Here is a 17,919-nt window from a genome sequence, read left to right as displayed (position 1 = left end):
AAATCCTGCTTATAAAAAGTAATCTTCTTTATATTTTTAAGTTTTTTCATTAAGCAATTTTAGATTTTATCATAATCCAGTTTGGAATAATACGATGGATATATATAATGTAAATATGAGTTTAATTAAAATCCTAAGAGCTAATTAATCATGTCACGAAATTCCGAAACCAATTAATATGATTTAAGAATTCTAGTACACATGTAATACAATGTCATGTACGGTTTTTTCAAAGAACTAATTCATGTTATCTGGAATTCATGATAATTAATGTAACAGTTAATATTCTTCCTTGAATAATTAACGCAAATATTATTGCCATGATCACTAAGTTAACCAAAGAGGAGAAAGTGTTATGTTGATGTTATGAATTAATTACTACCCAACTCCGATTAGACATTAGCACACTCCGATTAATAGACATTAATTAGTTCAAGAACTAATAATTACAATCCGATTACATATTAATCATGACAATCCTTGACAACCGAGAGTCAATTCCATTCAAACCAAGTAAAATGCTACACTTTCTTACGAAATCTTATACAAATTTCATTATGCATAAGATTAATGTATATATATATATAGTGAATTTGTTAAGTCTATATATATATATATATATTGTATAAGTATCTGATCAAATATTAATTAATACTTGTGAAATGATGTTAGATATTTGTAACCAATTATTTACAATGAAAATGACTATTTACAACGAAAACATACTTATTTTAGCATAAAATAGTCATTTCGTTATAGCTATATATGTATAACAATGCTGATTAATTTGAAATCTTCCATATGGTCATGTTCAAATTAATGGCCGGAATCTAAATAATTTCTGAGTTACAATTAATTCTTGAACAATTGCAATGCCAATTACCGCGTGTTAAATTTCGGCTTTTATATATGGTACCTTGTTATATCTTCACCATTCAGTTTGAATATTATGCTTATAATTTCGGCCACCCGCCATCTGTTGGACACGGAAATTGACATTTCCCACAGTTTTCGATCCCCACTGTTTTCCCACAGCTCCTGGCCGATTCTTGTGATATTGCTTGCTTCGATCGCATAGTACCTTATAAATAAAACCTATATATATATATACTAGAGCTAGGACCCAACAGAATAATTAAAAATATCTGGACTGCTAGCTAATCCAGATTATGAAGAAAATATATATATGTCTTTGGGAGATCGATCAGCTGGGATATTATATAGAACAGATTCAACATAATGAACAAAAAAATTAAGAAAATACTCTAGTTATAAAGTGATTACATAAAAATAATTTTACAAACTAACGTGATTTGATATGATTCGTTATATCGTAAAAAATTTTTATTATAAAAAAGATTTAACGGATCAGATAAATTTACGTCAATTTATAAAATTATTTTTATGTGATTTTGTTTTGGATGTAATACTCCTCAAAAAATTATGAAAAACAAAAAATGTCGGAGAATTTACAAGCACCAGCAAAAAAATATCTGTCGGTACAAACATTTTGTACAATAAGAACTTTTGTCAAAGACGCGTTTGTGTGTCTGCGTTCAGAGCTCTAGCTAGCTGGACCTCACTTCTCTAGGCTAAACTTGGCTCAGTTAAGAAGTGATTCGTATAAAGGCAGTGTCATTGGTAGTTAGAGCTTATACAAAGAGATATTATAATATAATTTTATGTAATAAAAATTATAATAAAAATAATTTTAAAATTTAATATACTTCGTTAAATGAAGTTAATTAAATTTTATTTTTATAAAATTTATTTCTCGTCGTGACTAATTAAATATTGTACGAACGTGTGCTCAGTGCTCAGTGCTCGTGCACTTCCTAAAAGATCAGAAAAGGAAAGATCGATGGGGGCAATTCGGCTTTTCTTTTGAGGAAAAAGAAAAAATAAAAAGGTTAAGTAGTACGTACAAACATTTAGGGGTTTGTACGTACCAAAGGTATAATGAAACACATATCTTGGTTTGAATGCATGCAAGAGAAAGAATAAATTAAAAATTACATGAATATTAATTTTAATCGAAATGCATGGTCGGCGCTTAATTAATGCATCCTTAAATTAATGGAAGATTTTAATCTAAACAAGCTGCTTGTTTGCTAGTCCTAGTACTACTACTACTAATACTACAGCAAGACATGATTAGTGGCACTCTTTGACTTTGATTTAAAAAGATCAAATATTTTTACGTTTTGTCTTTGCATACAATCGATCAGGTGCCGGCCTGGCAATTTTTTTTTTTTTTTTAATATATATATCATGATTCAGGAAAAAGCTCGCTAGCTAGCTGATCTCTTGAGAGATCGATATCTATATATATATATATATATATATGAAAAATGATAAATACACAATGACAGTTGAGGGCGTAACTCCTGATTGGCGAATTAAAGATTATATACAAAGTACGTAATAAATGAAAATAATAATAGAAGCTAGCAATTAATTGAAAAGGATTGTATACCAGTCCAAGGATAGTACCGATCATGAACAGCAGATAATTAATGATATATATGACAAAAAAAATACAAAGAAACTAAATATTACTTATAATGCGTACGTACGTACGTACTTGTAGCTTGCTAGATCAATACTTTCAAGAATATTAATTCCCTGTATTAATAAGTTTCATATTAATTAATCATCCTGCAAGCAAAGAAACAATTGTAACGTACATATGTATATCATGATCTAATTTTATTTTCTTTAATTTTCAAGTAAGAAATTATTTTTTATATGAAGTACGTACGCAGCTCAAAATAATTTATCTCGTATATATATTAATTATAAGCATCGAGATCATGATACGCACAGATATTCAAATACATGATTCCAAAATATTTTAGCAGAAATTATATATTGATCACAAACTCAGAAATATATATTGTCTCCAGCGAAGCCTATCAAGATAGCCTTGCTAGCTGTGTGTGTGTATACAATGATTCACACACACAGCAGCTGGCTGCATGACAATTACGACTAGATCGATCTAGCTATATGTTTCATATACGAAACTATTCTAATTCTTAGCATCCTTCCATTCCTATTTCAGATCTCCCATGCATGAAGAATTAACGAAGCTTAAAATTATTCGTGTATATATATATATATATATATATATATATATATATACACACACAAACACACGGATATATGTATCGTAGATCTGGATATATCTGGATATATATATATATAAATATATATATATATATATATATATGCATGACATACAGACTCTAGCAAAATAAAACATTACTTACATTCAAGGCTCGTTTAATTTGGATTACAGAAATCATCTCATCTCATTTTATTATTACAATTTTTTAAAATTTTCATACAAAATATAATAAACAATTTAACTTTTTCAAATCTAATAATAATAATTATAACATAACATTCATCTTTGTGTTAATCTTTTCGGGTTATTGAAGATCTTCCTTCCATTGTGATCATGACTTTCAACGCAATTACAGCTGCCAGATAACTAGCTAGCTAGTACATGATTAACCACCATGCATGTGTCGATTAGCAAACAGAACCAATTGATCTGATAGTAGTACTACTACCGACTCTGAAATGAAAATGCTTATAATTTCGACCCATGAAAAGCTAGAAATGATCAGAAACTACAAAATAAACAAAAATCAATGTATATATAGCACAATATTTTCATAACTATTCTGGCCATAACTTTCAAAGATAATTTCTATTCGGCTAATTTCTAGGTTTTGATGGCTAAAAAGTAAAAATATAAAACATGAGTACTAGTAGTACTTATCAGGGACTAGCAGCACCACAAAATACCTAATAAGAGCGAGATATATCTTTGTATATATATATAGCTAGAAATTAGTTTATCTGCGAGACTGCATCCAAGTGATCAAAAGTATGCCGTACGACTAACATTAATGATCAAGGACTGTACGTGCATCATATATAGTGGAATGCTATTTTCTTACTTATTACCTCGGACGTGTGCTAATGTTTCGAGGTTTTTACTCAGCTAAATATGAGTATAAATTGTGTTGTTTTATCCAGATCATCAGCACTAAATTAACAAGAAATCGGTGCTTTTATTTTATGATCGCTTTGATTTAGAGTGTATGTGAGCTAGCTAGCTTTTGGTGATGATCTTCTCTGAAAGATAGATATAATATTTATTAATTGAACTGAATGATTTAGATCGATACTAATTCGGAGATCATCACCGAAAACAAATAAATAAAAAGATGAAAATGTTATCTTTTCTGGTGAATTTCTATGCCAAAGAATCCTCAGTAGTGGGCAATACAGTAGGAGATCATAATAGATGATAAGCCATTATAAGAACCACAAACATATCTCCAACATGAGATCAGTTCCAAAGACAAACCTCTCGAGTCTCAAGAGAGCTTGCTTCGACCCACTAGTACTACTCCGATCGATAGAAAGAATAACGAATGAAGAAAGCTGAGTACTACATATCCTCTCGTCTGAGTTTGTTTAGCAGAGCTGTGATAAGAACGTCCCTCTTCTCGGCCCTAGCCTCCTCTCTCATCCTCCTTTGCTCTTCTCTCTCTCTCCACCTCTGCTCCATCATTATCCTCTCGCTTTCTAATGCTTCCATTGTCTGTCTCCACTCCATCTCCTTCAACCTTCTTTCGTTTTCCCTCGCATCGAATGCTTCTCTCCATTGCGCTTCCATTTGCATCTGTTGCTTCATGAAGTCATCCAATATCTCCCTCAAATCCTTGATATTTCCACTAATCCCACCGCTGCTACTTCCAATATTAATATTGCTCTTGCCCTTTTTTTTCTTCTTCCTGGAGCTACCGGCCTTCTCTCCCTCACTGTCCTCGTTATCTACCTCTTCGTCCGATGATAGATGGGCCGCTTTCTTCTTTGACCCGCTCGCTCCTACTTCCGCTTCAGCCCATAGCATTCTCTGCATCCTTCCAGCGAAAATCGCTTGAACTTCATTGTAAAATGGGAATTGTTGCCGCATCGGTTCAGCTTCCTTTGTCTCACACCCCTAAAAATGAAAAAAAAAACCAAGAACGATTTACCAAAGCCATAAAACTGAACTGCTAATAGTTTCCCTAATCCAGAAAGGGAAAGAAACAGAAAAACAGAAATCTTCAAAGCAATAAGTAGAGTTTCATTAAAAATTAACGTTTCTTGATATATAAGTACCTTATAACGTGTAACGAGGTTCTTCCACTTGCACTTGCACTGCTCAGCGCTGCGATTGTAACCCTTTTCTTTCATCTTTGTGGCAATAACTTCCCACAGAAGCTTATTCCTCTTCGTTTCCATGAAAGTTTGATCGAGCTCTGCTCGGATTATCAAAAACTCCTTTGTCTCGTGAATACTCCATTGAGGAAATCTATCACTCGCATCGATGTTAACACTGATATGATGCTGTTGTTGATGCTGATGCTGATGCTGCTGATGAAGATGATGAGAACGAGGATGAAGATGATGTTCCTCCATAACACCTACAAAATCAAGGAAAGCAAGTACAAGATTCAATTTTGCTGCAAAAGCTGTATTAGAGGAGAGAGAGAAAGCTAGAGAGAGAGATTTATATCAGGTTGGTGTGAATAGCAGGTGTGAATCGTCAAGGAAGAAAAAGAAGAAGATTTTCTTGTTTCATAGGTGTCAAACGAAGCGTTTTTTTAATATTCGTTCCGATTTCTCAAAAAAAAAAAAAAAAAAAGGACAGAGAGAGATAGAGAGAGAGAGAGTTTTTCTTCCATTCTTTCCTTCTTGTTATAAACAGTCTCTTCCGAGTCTCATCTTTCTACGCGGAAACACACACACTCTCTCTCTCAATCCTTTATTTTTTTTGTGTACATCCCCGTTTGTTCCCATTGCGTTTACGCGTCGTCACGCTTACGAGATATTGGGATTTTATTCACTGTGGCCAGTTCTACAAAGCATTCCTAGCGAGCTACTGGTGTCATGGTTAATCAACCATGCATATATTATAGCACTTGCTTATTTTTAAAAAATAGATATAGAATGAAAATAGGAAAATACTTTAATTATAAAAAGGATTAGCAAAAGTAAATTCTCTAGCGGACGAAATTATAAAATTATTTTTATTATAAAATATCTCTTATAAAAATATTTAAACATTTTCGTTTTTTAAAAGCTATTTTGGTCCTTTCTGCGACCACGAAGTTGACAAAAACCAGGCGATCTTAACGATCGATCGATTTGATCCGGTTGGCGATGGAGCTCTGTTTTTTCATGTTTTTTTACTTTCCTCCGATAACATCAAGGTCAACAAGCTTGCTGTAAGTCTTTAACGAGCTCCCTAGACCGTCCATTTTGTTTAATCATTTACGCGGTTGCCTAGTGTCCCACGTGATGCCTACCGTCTCCGTCCACGTGGCGTGCATGCAGAAAATTTCAAACGGGAAAGCTTCGGACCCACGAGTCCTGAGGTTCACACTTGCCGCTTACGGCTTATTCTATTATATAGCCCTTCCCGGCCCAAACATTTGACCCCATTAATTAAGGAATTAATCCTTTTTCAATATTAACAAATCGGCAAAACAGGATCAGAGTCGCTTTAAATAATTTTAAAAATAAATAAATAAATACTGACATGTCATTATTTTTTACTATAAGTATATTTTCATTAATATAACCCTTTGACGGACTTCTACGAAGGTATACATTTCCCATTACTTGGCTGGTAATCCATTAATATAATTACATTGACCCGTTTGATGAAATTCTACGTTGAGACCAGTCTTTTTATCTTTCATATAACTTTCATCTTAAGCTAGGATTACGTAAAGAGGAAGCATCGTGATTGACCTGTTCTCCTCTGATCTCTTCCAATATATATTTTACAGTGCACGTACGCATGCATCCTTAATTCACACAACTCTTCCGACCGCCCTCCAGATGCCCGCCCACAAGGCTGGCCTCTCATTTATCTCCCAAGGCAGAGATATTTGATTTATCATTTTATATATGCCTCGGAAGAACTCCATTTGAGGAAAGTCAAGGTACATGCAAGACAGAGATTTGTCTTTTCTAGAATCCTCTGTTTCGTCTAGGGGATTTTAGGAGAAGACTCATGTAGCTAGGTTACGAGGTAGGTAAGAATGGTCTCTTCCATGCCAGAAAAACAGAAAAAATAAATTAAGGTGGGTACGTAGAAACTAATTATTAAGATATTTACCTTGCTAGTTAATACATCAGTAGTGACGAACGACCGACCTTAATTTATTCAAAAATTCCAAGAAATATATGCAATATGGTCTCAACAAGCACTAATTAAACCAGTAGTATTCGCACCTTGCTGGTTTCTAATTAATTATAGATCAGCTTAATTTATGTCATACGGTTATCTTTCTTCTATTTTATAAGTATAAATAAATTTTATAAAAATAAATTTATAAATTAATTAAATTTAAAATAATATGTTAGATTATATTCACGTCAAGTAAGTTTATATTTTTAAGATTTATTTGCGGTTAAAACATTTATATATCTTTTAATTTTGACATATGCTAATTAGTGGCTGTGGGCTGTGGCTGCTGGCAGGTAGCATGTGAAAGAACAAGAGAATGTTAGGTTTCTGCATGCATGCGCGCAGTGCTTGTTGGGAGATCACTGTCTTTATTAATATGGTTGCTCCACGAACGCTATTATTTTGGGCTTAATATTATGCATGGCACCAATTTCAGTTCGTATGTTAATTAAATTATGCACGCTGTATATTTATTATACGTTCCGCACGTATAAAGATTATTCATAGTACTAATTATATATAGATTGTACTTGGTTTATCGAAGCTCATGTACTTATATATGGAAAATTCTAAGCGTCCCGCTCCCAACTCTCGTTGGGAGTTACCGCTTGCATCAGTGTATGTTTTTTTTAAAGTTTTTTTTTATATAAGTTTTTATTTTACTTCGTGATTAAGGAAGTATTTTTTAATAATATTCTAAATTTATTTTATTTTTTTAAAATATTAAAAAGTATTAAAAAAATTCTATAAAAAATAATTAAAAAATATATATATAAAAAAATACATACTAGAGCCAGTAGCTCTAAGTGGGAGCCACCAGCGGTGGCTATATATATATATATATATATATATAATTAATTTGTTCAGTTTCTGCATTGTACTCTTAATTAATTAGTAATTAGTACTGCACTATTACTTAAAATCTGCTCGAAATTAATGAAAATGATCTTCTACTGCACTAATTATTTGCTCGAAAATTTCCAAGCTGAAAATTAGTATAAATATTTTTAAGTATTATAATACTTATAAAAATTTGCTCGAAATTAAAACTAATTAAAAGTCTGCATCATATATATTCAGCTAGGAAAATGCGTTCTGATCATGTGCTTAAATGTTTCTGCAGCGTGCAGTAGTACTTCTACTTTTTTTTTTTTTTTTTAATAATAACGGATCTCCTTCCATTTATTTAAAGAAGACATATAAATTTGACTTCAAACAATAAATCAATTACAAACATTAGTAGAATTTCAGTACATTATTATGACTGACATGGTCTAGTCCAGACGGCTTATCTCTAAAAACCGAAGTCTAAAAGATAGCACAACTCTGTTCCTAACAAAGTTTGCAATAACCAAACACAAAACTCCATACCCAACTGGACGGGATATGGAGAAACCAAACCCCAACATCACCGACTAAGCGGAGGGGGGACAACACTCTTTAGACCTAAGTCCGAAGAGACAAATATTTTTGAGTTTTTTGTTTTCTTGAAAATAAAGACAATGCATAAATAAATTACATTAAAAATACTGTAAAAAGGGAAAAACAGTGCACAAAAACACCTCAGAAGTAAAAACCGACGGTCGGTCTTAAAAGATCCAGAGTCGCCAGTTCGGGAGCTGCCGCTCATTGCAACGGCAAATAACTCTTTGGTGGCGTGTGAGGGCCATGCGCCGACGATCTCCAGAAATTTCTTCCCGCGCGTGCAGGCTACGCTCCACTCCGATTGGGGCCGTGTTCGGTGGACGTGTAGATCGGCGGCTGGGCAACTTCCTGGTACAGCACGTGTTGGCTATAGGGACCCGAAAGATCACGAACGGCGATTCTTCCTTTATTTGGCGTGAAATAAAATGAAAAAAAAAACAAATATATAAAGGAAACTAGAAAGAGGGAGGAAATGAGTGAAGGGGGAAGGCATCGAAGCTCCCACCCCCTCTAGCCGGTCTGAAAGATGCTGGGTTTAGAGAGAAAGGTTGATTTAGGCCTAAAAGAAGTCGACAGCTGGATTTTTTGGAAACACCCCTTCCCATTACTACTAGTTTATCCTTAATTGTTACACTAAGCCTTGTTTGTTTTTCAAAAATATTTCATCTCATCTCACCTCATCATTACAACTTTCTCAAATTCTCACACAAAATAAAATAAAAAATTCAACTTTTTCAAATCTCAAAACAACAATAATATTAAAAAAATATATTCTAACAATATTTTATTCAACTTTTTAACTTTAATCTCAACTCATCTCATCTCATCTCTGAAAATAAACGAGCCGTAAGATTTTCAATGGTACTGCTAGCTGTAATCTTTGCCATAATATTTTAAAACACGAGAACGCGCGTATTGCATCATGACATTTTTGTTCTTAATTAACATGCCTGCTTGCTAATATGCCCGTTTGAATTTTATATATATATATATATATTTAAACAAGATCAACTGATCCATTAAACTAATTGATCAGTACTGCAGCAAATTAGATAATTTATACCAGTGAAGGAAAATAGATATATATATATATATATATTAATTTTGGTAATTTGTCTAAAAATGGCAAGAATTCAGTTAAATTGAAAAGATTGTAAATCTACGTTTGGTTTCCAATCTCAGCTGAGTTCAGTCTAATTTTAAACTGAGTCTAATATCCAAACATCTAACTCTCAAATTATTAAACTCATATCAACTCAAAACCTTCTTACATATGAGACTCATAATTTTTTTCAACTTAAAACATCTTTATACGTGATAACCACAACCTTTTTCAATTTTTCATAAAAAATATTAAACTTATCTTAACATTCAAATACACTTTAAATTTAGTTTAGATAGGCCCCACATGACTTCTTCCACTACTCAACTCACTATTATTCATAAATAACTTAACTCAACTGAGTTCAGCTCAACATTCAAACATAGTTTGCCACAAAATCGGAGACAAATCAGAAATAAAATCACTACTAATATAAAAAAAAAAATAGATGTCGGCCTAAAAAGGCAAAAATTAAGTACTCTTGTTAGCCAACAAGAGTTTTTTCAAGTTGGGATGTACTTATGCATTATTTTAATACCCTAAGCCAAAGTAATGAACTTATAATCTTGACTGATTAAGTGCCACAATTAGTGCGTTAAATATTGCTAGTCTTTCCACTGATCGGTTGGGATGGACTTGCTTGGCTAGAAATTAAGGCCGGGCTTACTCGGTCATGAGGATCGAAGGACCTCCTTAATTGCTACGATCTTCCTTAGTTTAGATGATAGTCCTAGGTTTGAATTATCTTCCTGATCAATCAGTTTGATCTTGCGTAGTCAAAATGACCAGCTTAATTCCTTGGTCGACTTGATCTTGTTTGGTCGAAATCATACCACAAATGCTCCGAATTTGAGCTGCCGGTCTTTCCTATCACTCTAGATGCTCTAGTGCGATTGAATCATGACTTGAAATTCAGTTCGGCATCTGATTCTCACGTGTTAATAATACGAGTAATCAATGATTAAGTGGCGGCAACCAAGATGCATGAGTTTGACAGATTTCTATTATGAAACATCAGTCAAATCCAGCTCTGACCATGCATGTTCCATCAATCACATTACAGGCCAGGCTGAATATATACGTAGTGGGAGGTAGAGTGCTTTTCATTAATTCATAGTGGTAATTTACATACATACATACATAGGTGTATATATATATATATATATATATATCTTGAAATAATTTTTTTTTTTATATAAACAAACATCTTCATTCAAGATAAAATTTACAATTATTTATCAAACTGGTCATAGGGTTTGAGAAAGAAAGTCTGAAATACAATTCCATCACATATCAATATTCTCAACTCTTCAAGCATCTCTAGCAAGCTGATGGGCTGCTCCATTACCCTCTTTATACACATGAGTAAAAGAACAACTTGTGAAGCAACTGTTCAATTTCTGTACTTTAGTAAACATATTACCCAGCATGAAATTCATCATATTATTTTGCTGTAAAGATTGTAATAACAGCAAACAGTCACTCTCTATCTCAATATGCAAAATTCCCATAATGAAACACAATTGTATTTCTCTGAAGATAGCAAGTAACTCAACTGCTTCTGGTTCCTCCACCTCAAATTCAAAGTAATACATCTTTTTTCTGATAATGGTGCTTGAGAGTACTATTTTTTCTGACTGATCTCCCCTCCCACACTCACCTGTATTTTACTGATCAGCTAGCCACATCGAATTCTAGGGTGGCTAAGAGGATTTATATGGGAAAGTGGAGTACTTTCAAATTCTTTAACTACAGGGTAGGTGTTCCTCAAGGCTCAACGTGCCACTTGAGTTTCCTTTTTAAAAGTTTAAACTTTAAAGTGATGTGTTAATTATTACAAAGTTGCATAATCTAATTCCTATTATAAGATGGTGTTGCGTGCGCGCGTTTCATTTTTTTTGTACAGGTATGTGTGTGTGTGTATATATATATATATATATATATAGTAGATCATTGCAAAGAAAGAACCTAATATACATAATATAATCTAGTCTTACTCTCATATAATCACTATATTATATACTGGCACGCATTGACTTATCAATCATAGAACCTTGTTTTAATTTTTTTTTTCAAAAAAATAAGAACTAATATGAGGGTTGTCTAGGGGTGTAACCGGTCCAGTTCGGTCTGGTTTTGGACAAAATCTAGGACCGAACCGGTATGTACTGGTTTTACATTTTTCAAAATTGATTACGCACCAGTTACCCTCCTAAACCGGTACTTCCGGTTTCTGGTCCGGTTAGGTCCGATTTTTTTATTTTTTTAAAATGTAAGTTTCACAATTTATCATTAAAAATTTGTTTATAAAAAAAAAACTAATTTAAAAAAAATTGTTTTATACTTTTATAAATATCTTAGACTATATAATAGTATTAATATTAGACTATTGGTATAGTTATAAGTTATATATTAGTATTAGTTATAAACTATATATTTCATATTAGTATTAGTTATAAACTTTTAGTAAAAACTTGTAGTATTAATTATAAATATAACTACAGTCATTAGTCTATATTAGACTATTAGTATTAGTTATAAACTTTTAGTGATTTAGTATTAACATTTTATGTAATAATTTATAAATTATAATAAGAAATTATTTCATATATGAATATATAATTATATATTATATATAAAAATTTCACATAAGAATTTATAATTATACATAATATATAAAACTTATATATATATATTAATATATATAATATTTTTTATAAAACTTATATATACAATAATACAAATATTCTTTTATATATATATTTTTTATCAACCAGTCCAGTCTTGTCCTGTCTGAAAAATTCTAAAATCAGAACCGGTCAATTTTCACATTCTAAGGTTCGGTTCCGGATCGAACCGATTCAAAACCGGTAAAAATCGGTCCGGTCAGGACTGGTTTTCCAGTTTGAATTTACACTCCTAAGATTGTCAATCGTGTATACCCGTCGATACAATATGATGAGAATGAAATGAGAATATAATATATGACATAACTCTCTTAAGGATATATATACATATGAGTATGTAATTAGGATTTTCGTCTATCGCTTTGATATGATCATGCAATATATATATTGAGGATAGTTTGACATCATAGTTAGAATATATTATTGAGACCAAAATAAAGTGGATCTCATAATATTTACTTGAGTGTTTAATGTTATTTGAAAAAATCACATGGACAACAGTAATTGCTATTTTTTTGTGTCTAGGGAAGGTTTGGATACTTAAATTATCTCAGTTCATTTTATGATTTCATCTAATCATTACAAATTTTTTAAATTTTTAAACAAAATATAATAAGTAATCCAAATTTTTTAAATATAAAAATAAAAATAATATTTTAACAATATTTTCTCAACTTTTAACTTTTATCTCAATTCATTTTATCTTAACTCACTATCCAAACCTCCGCCCCTAGCTCTCTCTGTTTCTATGCCCAAAATGTAGGCCGGATCCAAATCCATATAAACCAATGTGAAAATTACAGTCAGCTCAAACAGTACCAAAGTGACCTATTCACGGTAAAAGAAGGGTCGGAAAATCGTTATTAATCTTGCATGCTTGTGCTGCACCTACGTCTTCATGTAAACAAATCCAAGCCCATCGATTTTGCTCGATCAAGCGGTATCATGAGCTAGTGCTGTGCGAGATGAAGACGAATTTATAAAGTTCAAACGTCCTTTCTCACGGCCGGCCTAAAACAAAAGTAAAGCACAAAAATAATTAATAATATTTCAATTTCAATTTTACCTGCAGCCTGCATTTTCGCTTCACATGATGCCAGATTAGACGTCATCACCTGTGAAAATTTTGTGAAATCGCTAAATTAAATTAGATATTCCTTAGTTTTTAACTTAATTGCTAAGTTAATTAGAATTACCTAAGTTTTCAATGCTTTAATAATTAGAATGCAGTACCGTACGTACATCTTTGACCAAATGGAAAAAGTAGCTTTCACATGAAGACTATCAATTTAGGCGTGGTTTGTTAAAACACGCTTGAAACTTCAAAAATTTTAAAAATCTCTCGTTTTATTATAATAATTTTTTTAAATTTTTATATAAAATAAAATAAATAATTTAAAATTTTTAAATATCAAAATAAAGATAATATTTTAAAATATATTCTAACAATATTTTATTCACTTTTTTAATTTTAATTTTAACTCATATCATTTATTAAAACAAACGAGACCATTTAGAAAAATAGTTATAAATTTGCCTCTAATTCTTCATAATTAATATATCAGCGTTTCGTATTTTTTTCATAATTTTTCTTAACTCAACTCATCTTATCTAATAATTATAATTTTTTTAAAATCTCTTATAAAATAAAATAAATATTAATTTAAATTTTAAAATTTTAAAATAAAATTATATTAAAATATATTTTTTAATAATATTTTATTTAATTTTTAATTTTAATTTTAATTTATCTTATTTTATTTTATCTATAAAAACAAACGACGCGATACAAACAAAGAGATGATCGATATCCTACAAACCGAAGAATTAGTTCATGATATTGCTTTGTTTTTGCTCAAAAAGAGAAAAAAATAAAAAGAAAATTAGGTACGTACAGTTTTACGAGGACGACAGAGCTGTAACAAGGAAAAAAAAAAAAAAAACATTATCTTTGGAATGACATGCACCAGGCCACTCCATGATTGCGAATGAATGAATATGATTGATTGGAAAATTTCAAAATCGGTTCAATCAGAGAAAACAAAATAGATGACGAATTCGATTACGTATCAGTATAGCTAAGGATTGCATTATCACCTAAATTCACATTTAATTGATCAGGCACCATACATTATACAATATGGATTGTTTGAGCTGGCACCATCATTTTCAGGCCAGGAAAATATATGGAGACCAAAATATGAAAGAGATCATCAGAGGCAAAAAGCTTTCAAATCCAGATCATGCGTGACAAATTAAATACAAATCGAGAAAATTGAAACATACAACATTCATTGATCGTAGTCATACAAAGTAGTAGTCAAGATACTGAATGAAGGTATAGACAGAGATCGATGTATCTCCTGATCATGTCACTGATGTTACACTCTAAATCATGATTAATAATTTGGCATATATTAATTATTTAATATATAGTTAATCTACAAATTATATATATATGTTAACTACATTATATTATATGTATAATGTGCACATGAGTGTCTGTCGTCGATCATGCATGTTTTAGATCACCACTATTTAATGATCAGTAACGATACATATATAATTTTTTATAACTTTATTTTAAAATTTTAAATTCAAGTAAAAATATATAGTATTTTTAGTTAAAGTAATAGTACTATATATGATATTAATTATAAAATAAATCGTATGAAAGGTTTTATTAGTATATATAGATACCATTATTCCCATCTAATCCCCAATTATCTCATCCTATAAGAACAAGGGGTAGTAGATAAAAAGCTGACTCCATAACAGCTTAGCTAAAGGCTAGTACTGTATTCACAAGTACTTTACCCACAAATGATCGGGGGGACAATGGCTGTAGAGTGTAAACTGACTTCCTCCTAGATAACTACACACCGATAGCAGTCAAGCTCTCTAGAGAGAGACTCTTAGATTGCGTTTGGATGTTGAAGTGATTTGAGTTGAGTTGAGTTGAGATAATAAAATATTGTTAGAATATTATTTATTATTATTATTATTATTTTGAGATTTGAAAAAGTTGAATTGTTTATTATATTTTGTATTGAAATTTGAAAAAGTTGTAATGATGAGTTGAGATGAGTTGAGAGAAATTGTGGTTCCAAACGAAACCAATTCTCTCTAGAAAAGTTCATCCCAGTGAGAGCCGTCGCCAAATAGGAGCACTCCTTCTCCTTTCTATTTGCGCATTATGTATACACTTATAAGAGAGTATTTTTTCTCTCCTCCTTCCATTAGTTCGATTTTGGCTAGATTTGTTACTCTTTAGCTGCCATCCGCCTACACACGGCCAAAAGCAGAGTCGCGCCAAAATGATTGACACGTGCCCTTCACGCTCCATCGCGCATCGACACCTCTGACGGCTACACGCGTCGTCCTAGCAGCTTCATCTCACCGAGATCTTTCATATCTAGGCCACCCCATCTTCATCCCATCAGCACGTGGCTGCCACACGCCATCATAGGAGTGTGTGAATGCAAATGTTCACAAGCCACATATCAGTCCACTTGATGTCATGTTTTCTTCTATGTTATTGCTTTTCCTAACCGATGATCTGGAAGAAGGGATTGCGGATCTCTCCAAAAATAATCTCAAGACAACAAACAACAGTGCACCCGCCATTCTCACCTCGTTCAGCGAAGGTTCCATTGTTCATAAATCTTTGTGAACATCTTATTACCGTCTTTTAAGATGTTGTCTTCTTTGTAGGACATGGGTGAAGACCAAGAAATTGGTCGCAAAAATCTTTTTTTTTTCACCACTTTGCATTGTTACTATTGTTCTGGGGTATTTGTTAAGGAACCTCACCCCTCCTCATGTATCATCTTTTCTAATTTCTAATGAAGTTTACTTGCTTGCTAGGAAAAAAAAAAAAAAAAAACTACACTCTGCCAAGTTATCTGTGCTATAACCAAGCTAGCAATATATATACATATATTTATATATATAAAGATTAATTAGGACCAGATCAGGATATTTTACCAAAACATCTTGGCTTAATTGATAAAGATACATAGTCATTACAACAAATTTGATTTTTACAGACCAAATTCAAATCTCGCAACAAAATTGGTCACGTGTGTCATGTCGTGCTGCATTCAATATGGCACCAACATTTTTTTTTTTTTTGATAAAAAAAAAACCATCTTCATTGATCATTGCATGCCACTCAATACAATAACATTCCCTCTCTACAATTCTTCGAATACATTCAAGTATGTCTTCTATCCAAATTAATTCGGATTGTAAATATAAACTTTCCTTAGCTAAAGTGTGTGCTACTGCATTGTCAGACCTATATGGCACCAACATTGGTTTCACATATATGTATTTGTGTTTCTGCTCTATTCATGTAAACATGATTTCTCAGCTACGTACGAGCTCCACAGGTTCAAAGGGTTCCCTACATAGGAAAAGAAGGAAACCGCAAAGTATGCTTTCATCCAGACAAAAAGTGCATGCACCAAGAAATATTAGTCAACATTTTTTCTCTAAAGTATTAGCACATCAATCAATTGCAAATTTCACATTGAATTAAGTTTTATAATTATGCTTGCTGCATGAATAGTCAATATTATAATATGCCTTGTATAATTAAAGAAGCTATCATATCACATTTAAGTTTGGCCAACCTTTTTTTACTTAGGTGTCGTTTGGATAATAAGTTATGAGATGAGATGAAAATTGAAAGTTAAATAAAATATTATTATAATATTATTTTTTAATATTATTATTATTTTGAGATTTGAAAAAATTGAATTGTTTATTATATTTTGTATGAAAATTTGATAAAATTGTAACGGTGACATGAGATGAGATGAAATATTTCCACTATCCAAACGGGCCTTAATGTATGGCCATAAATTCATACAAAATTTCTACCAAAAGCATAGGCAATGGAGCTGTAGACAGTCAAGTAAAATCCAATCTATAAAATAATTTGATCTATGAGCAACATCATTGTGGTAAAGGTCATAATTTTAGGAGACATCCAGAAGGTTGTAAACTTTGAAAAAAGCTTGAACAGTTTGGGAAGAGGTTCTGATTGATCAAAAAGAAAAATCTACTTCAACCAATATGCCCTTTAGGATGTGAGTTGTTATACGAAATAATTCCCAACTGGCCTTTTGTAGAACGTATGCATCCAAGTTTAGCCAATATGTGTTGAGTTTGTAGAGCCTGTTTAGTTGGTGTGTCAACTAAATTTGATGATCCAACCTGACAATAATGTGTTATATATACGTATATTTTTTTTTTTTGGTGGATTTTCAAGGAGGATTGGGGGACAGGTCTGCCCGATTTGATGACTCGACCCACCTGTCGCTCGACGTTTGTGCAACAAGTGGCTCGAGCAAAGCTTAGGCAAAGAGTTTGCTTGAGTCTCGCTCGACAGGTAGTTCAAGCTAGCATTGGATAGATATCTCATTCGAGGCACG

The 17,919-nt window shown here is 32.0% G+C and overlaps 1 protein-coding gene across 1 annotated transcript; it reads right to left on the bottom strand.

Annotated features, from left to right (window-relative positions):
• Window positions 1-4,175: 4,175 nt before the first annotated feature.
• LOC108994851 (trihelix transcription factor GT-3b-like) lies at window positions 4,176-5,691 on the bottom strand. Its single transcript, XM_018970245.2, has 2 exons — window positions 5,185-5,691; window positions 4,176-5,023 (listed from the first exon to the last, which is right to left on the bottom strand). Exons 1-2 carry the CDS (start codon window positions 5,482-5,484, stop codon window positions 4,469-4,471), a joined length of 855 nt encoding a protein of 284 aa, XP_018825790.1. The 5' UTR covers window positions 5,485-5,691; the 3' UTR covers window positions 4,176-4,468.
• Window positions 5,692-17,919: the final 12,228 nt, after the last annotated feature.

Source organism: Juglans regia, chromosome 3, assembly GCF_001411555.2.
Source record: "Juglans regia cultivar Chandler chromosome 3, Walnut 2.0, whole genome shotgun sequence".
In the NCBI taxonomy this organism is placed as follows: domain Eukaryota; kingdom Viridiplantae; phylum Streptophyta; class Magnoliopsida; order Fagales; family Juglandaceae; genus Juglans; species Juglans regia.
This window is presented reverse-complemented; position numbering and strand designations above follow the sequence as displayed.

What these genes read in the sequence shown, in the direction of transcription:
- LOC108994851 (XM_018970245.2), bottom strand. Translation starts at nt 5,484, where the DNA reads ATGGAGGAACATCATCTTCATCCTCGTTCTCATCATCTTCATCAGCAG. An exon ending in ACCTCGTTACACGTTATAAG is followed by an intron (nt 5,024 to 5,184) that starts GTACTTATATAT and finishes TTTCATTTTTAG; the next exon opens with GGGTGTGAGACAAAGGAAGC.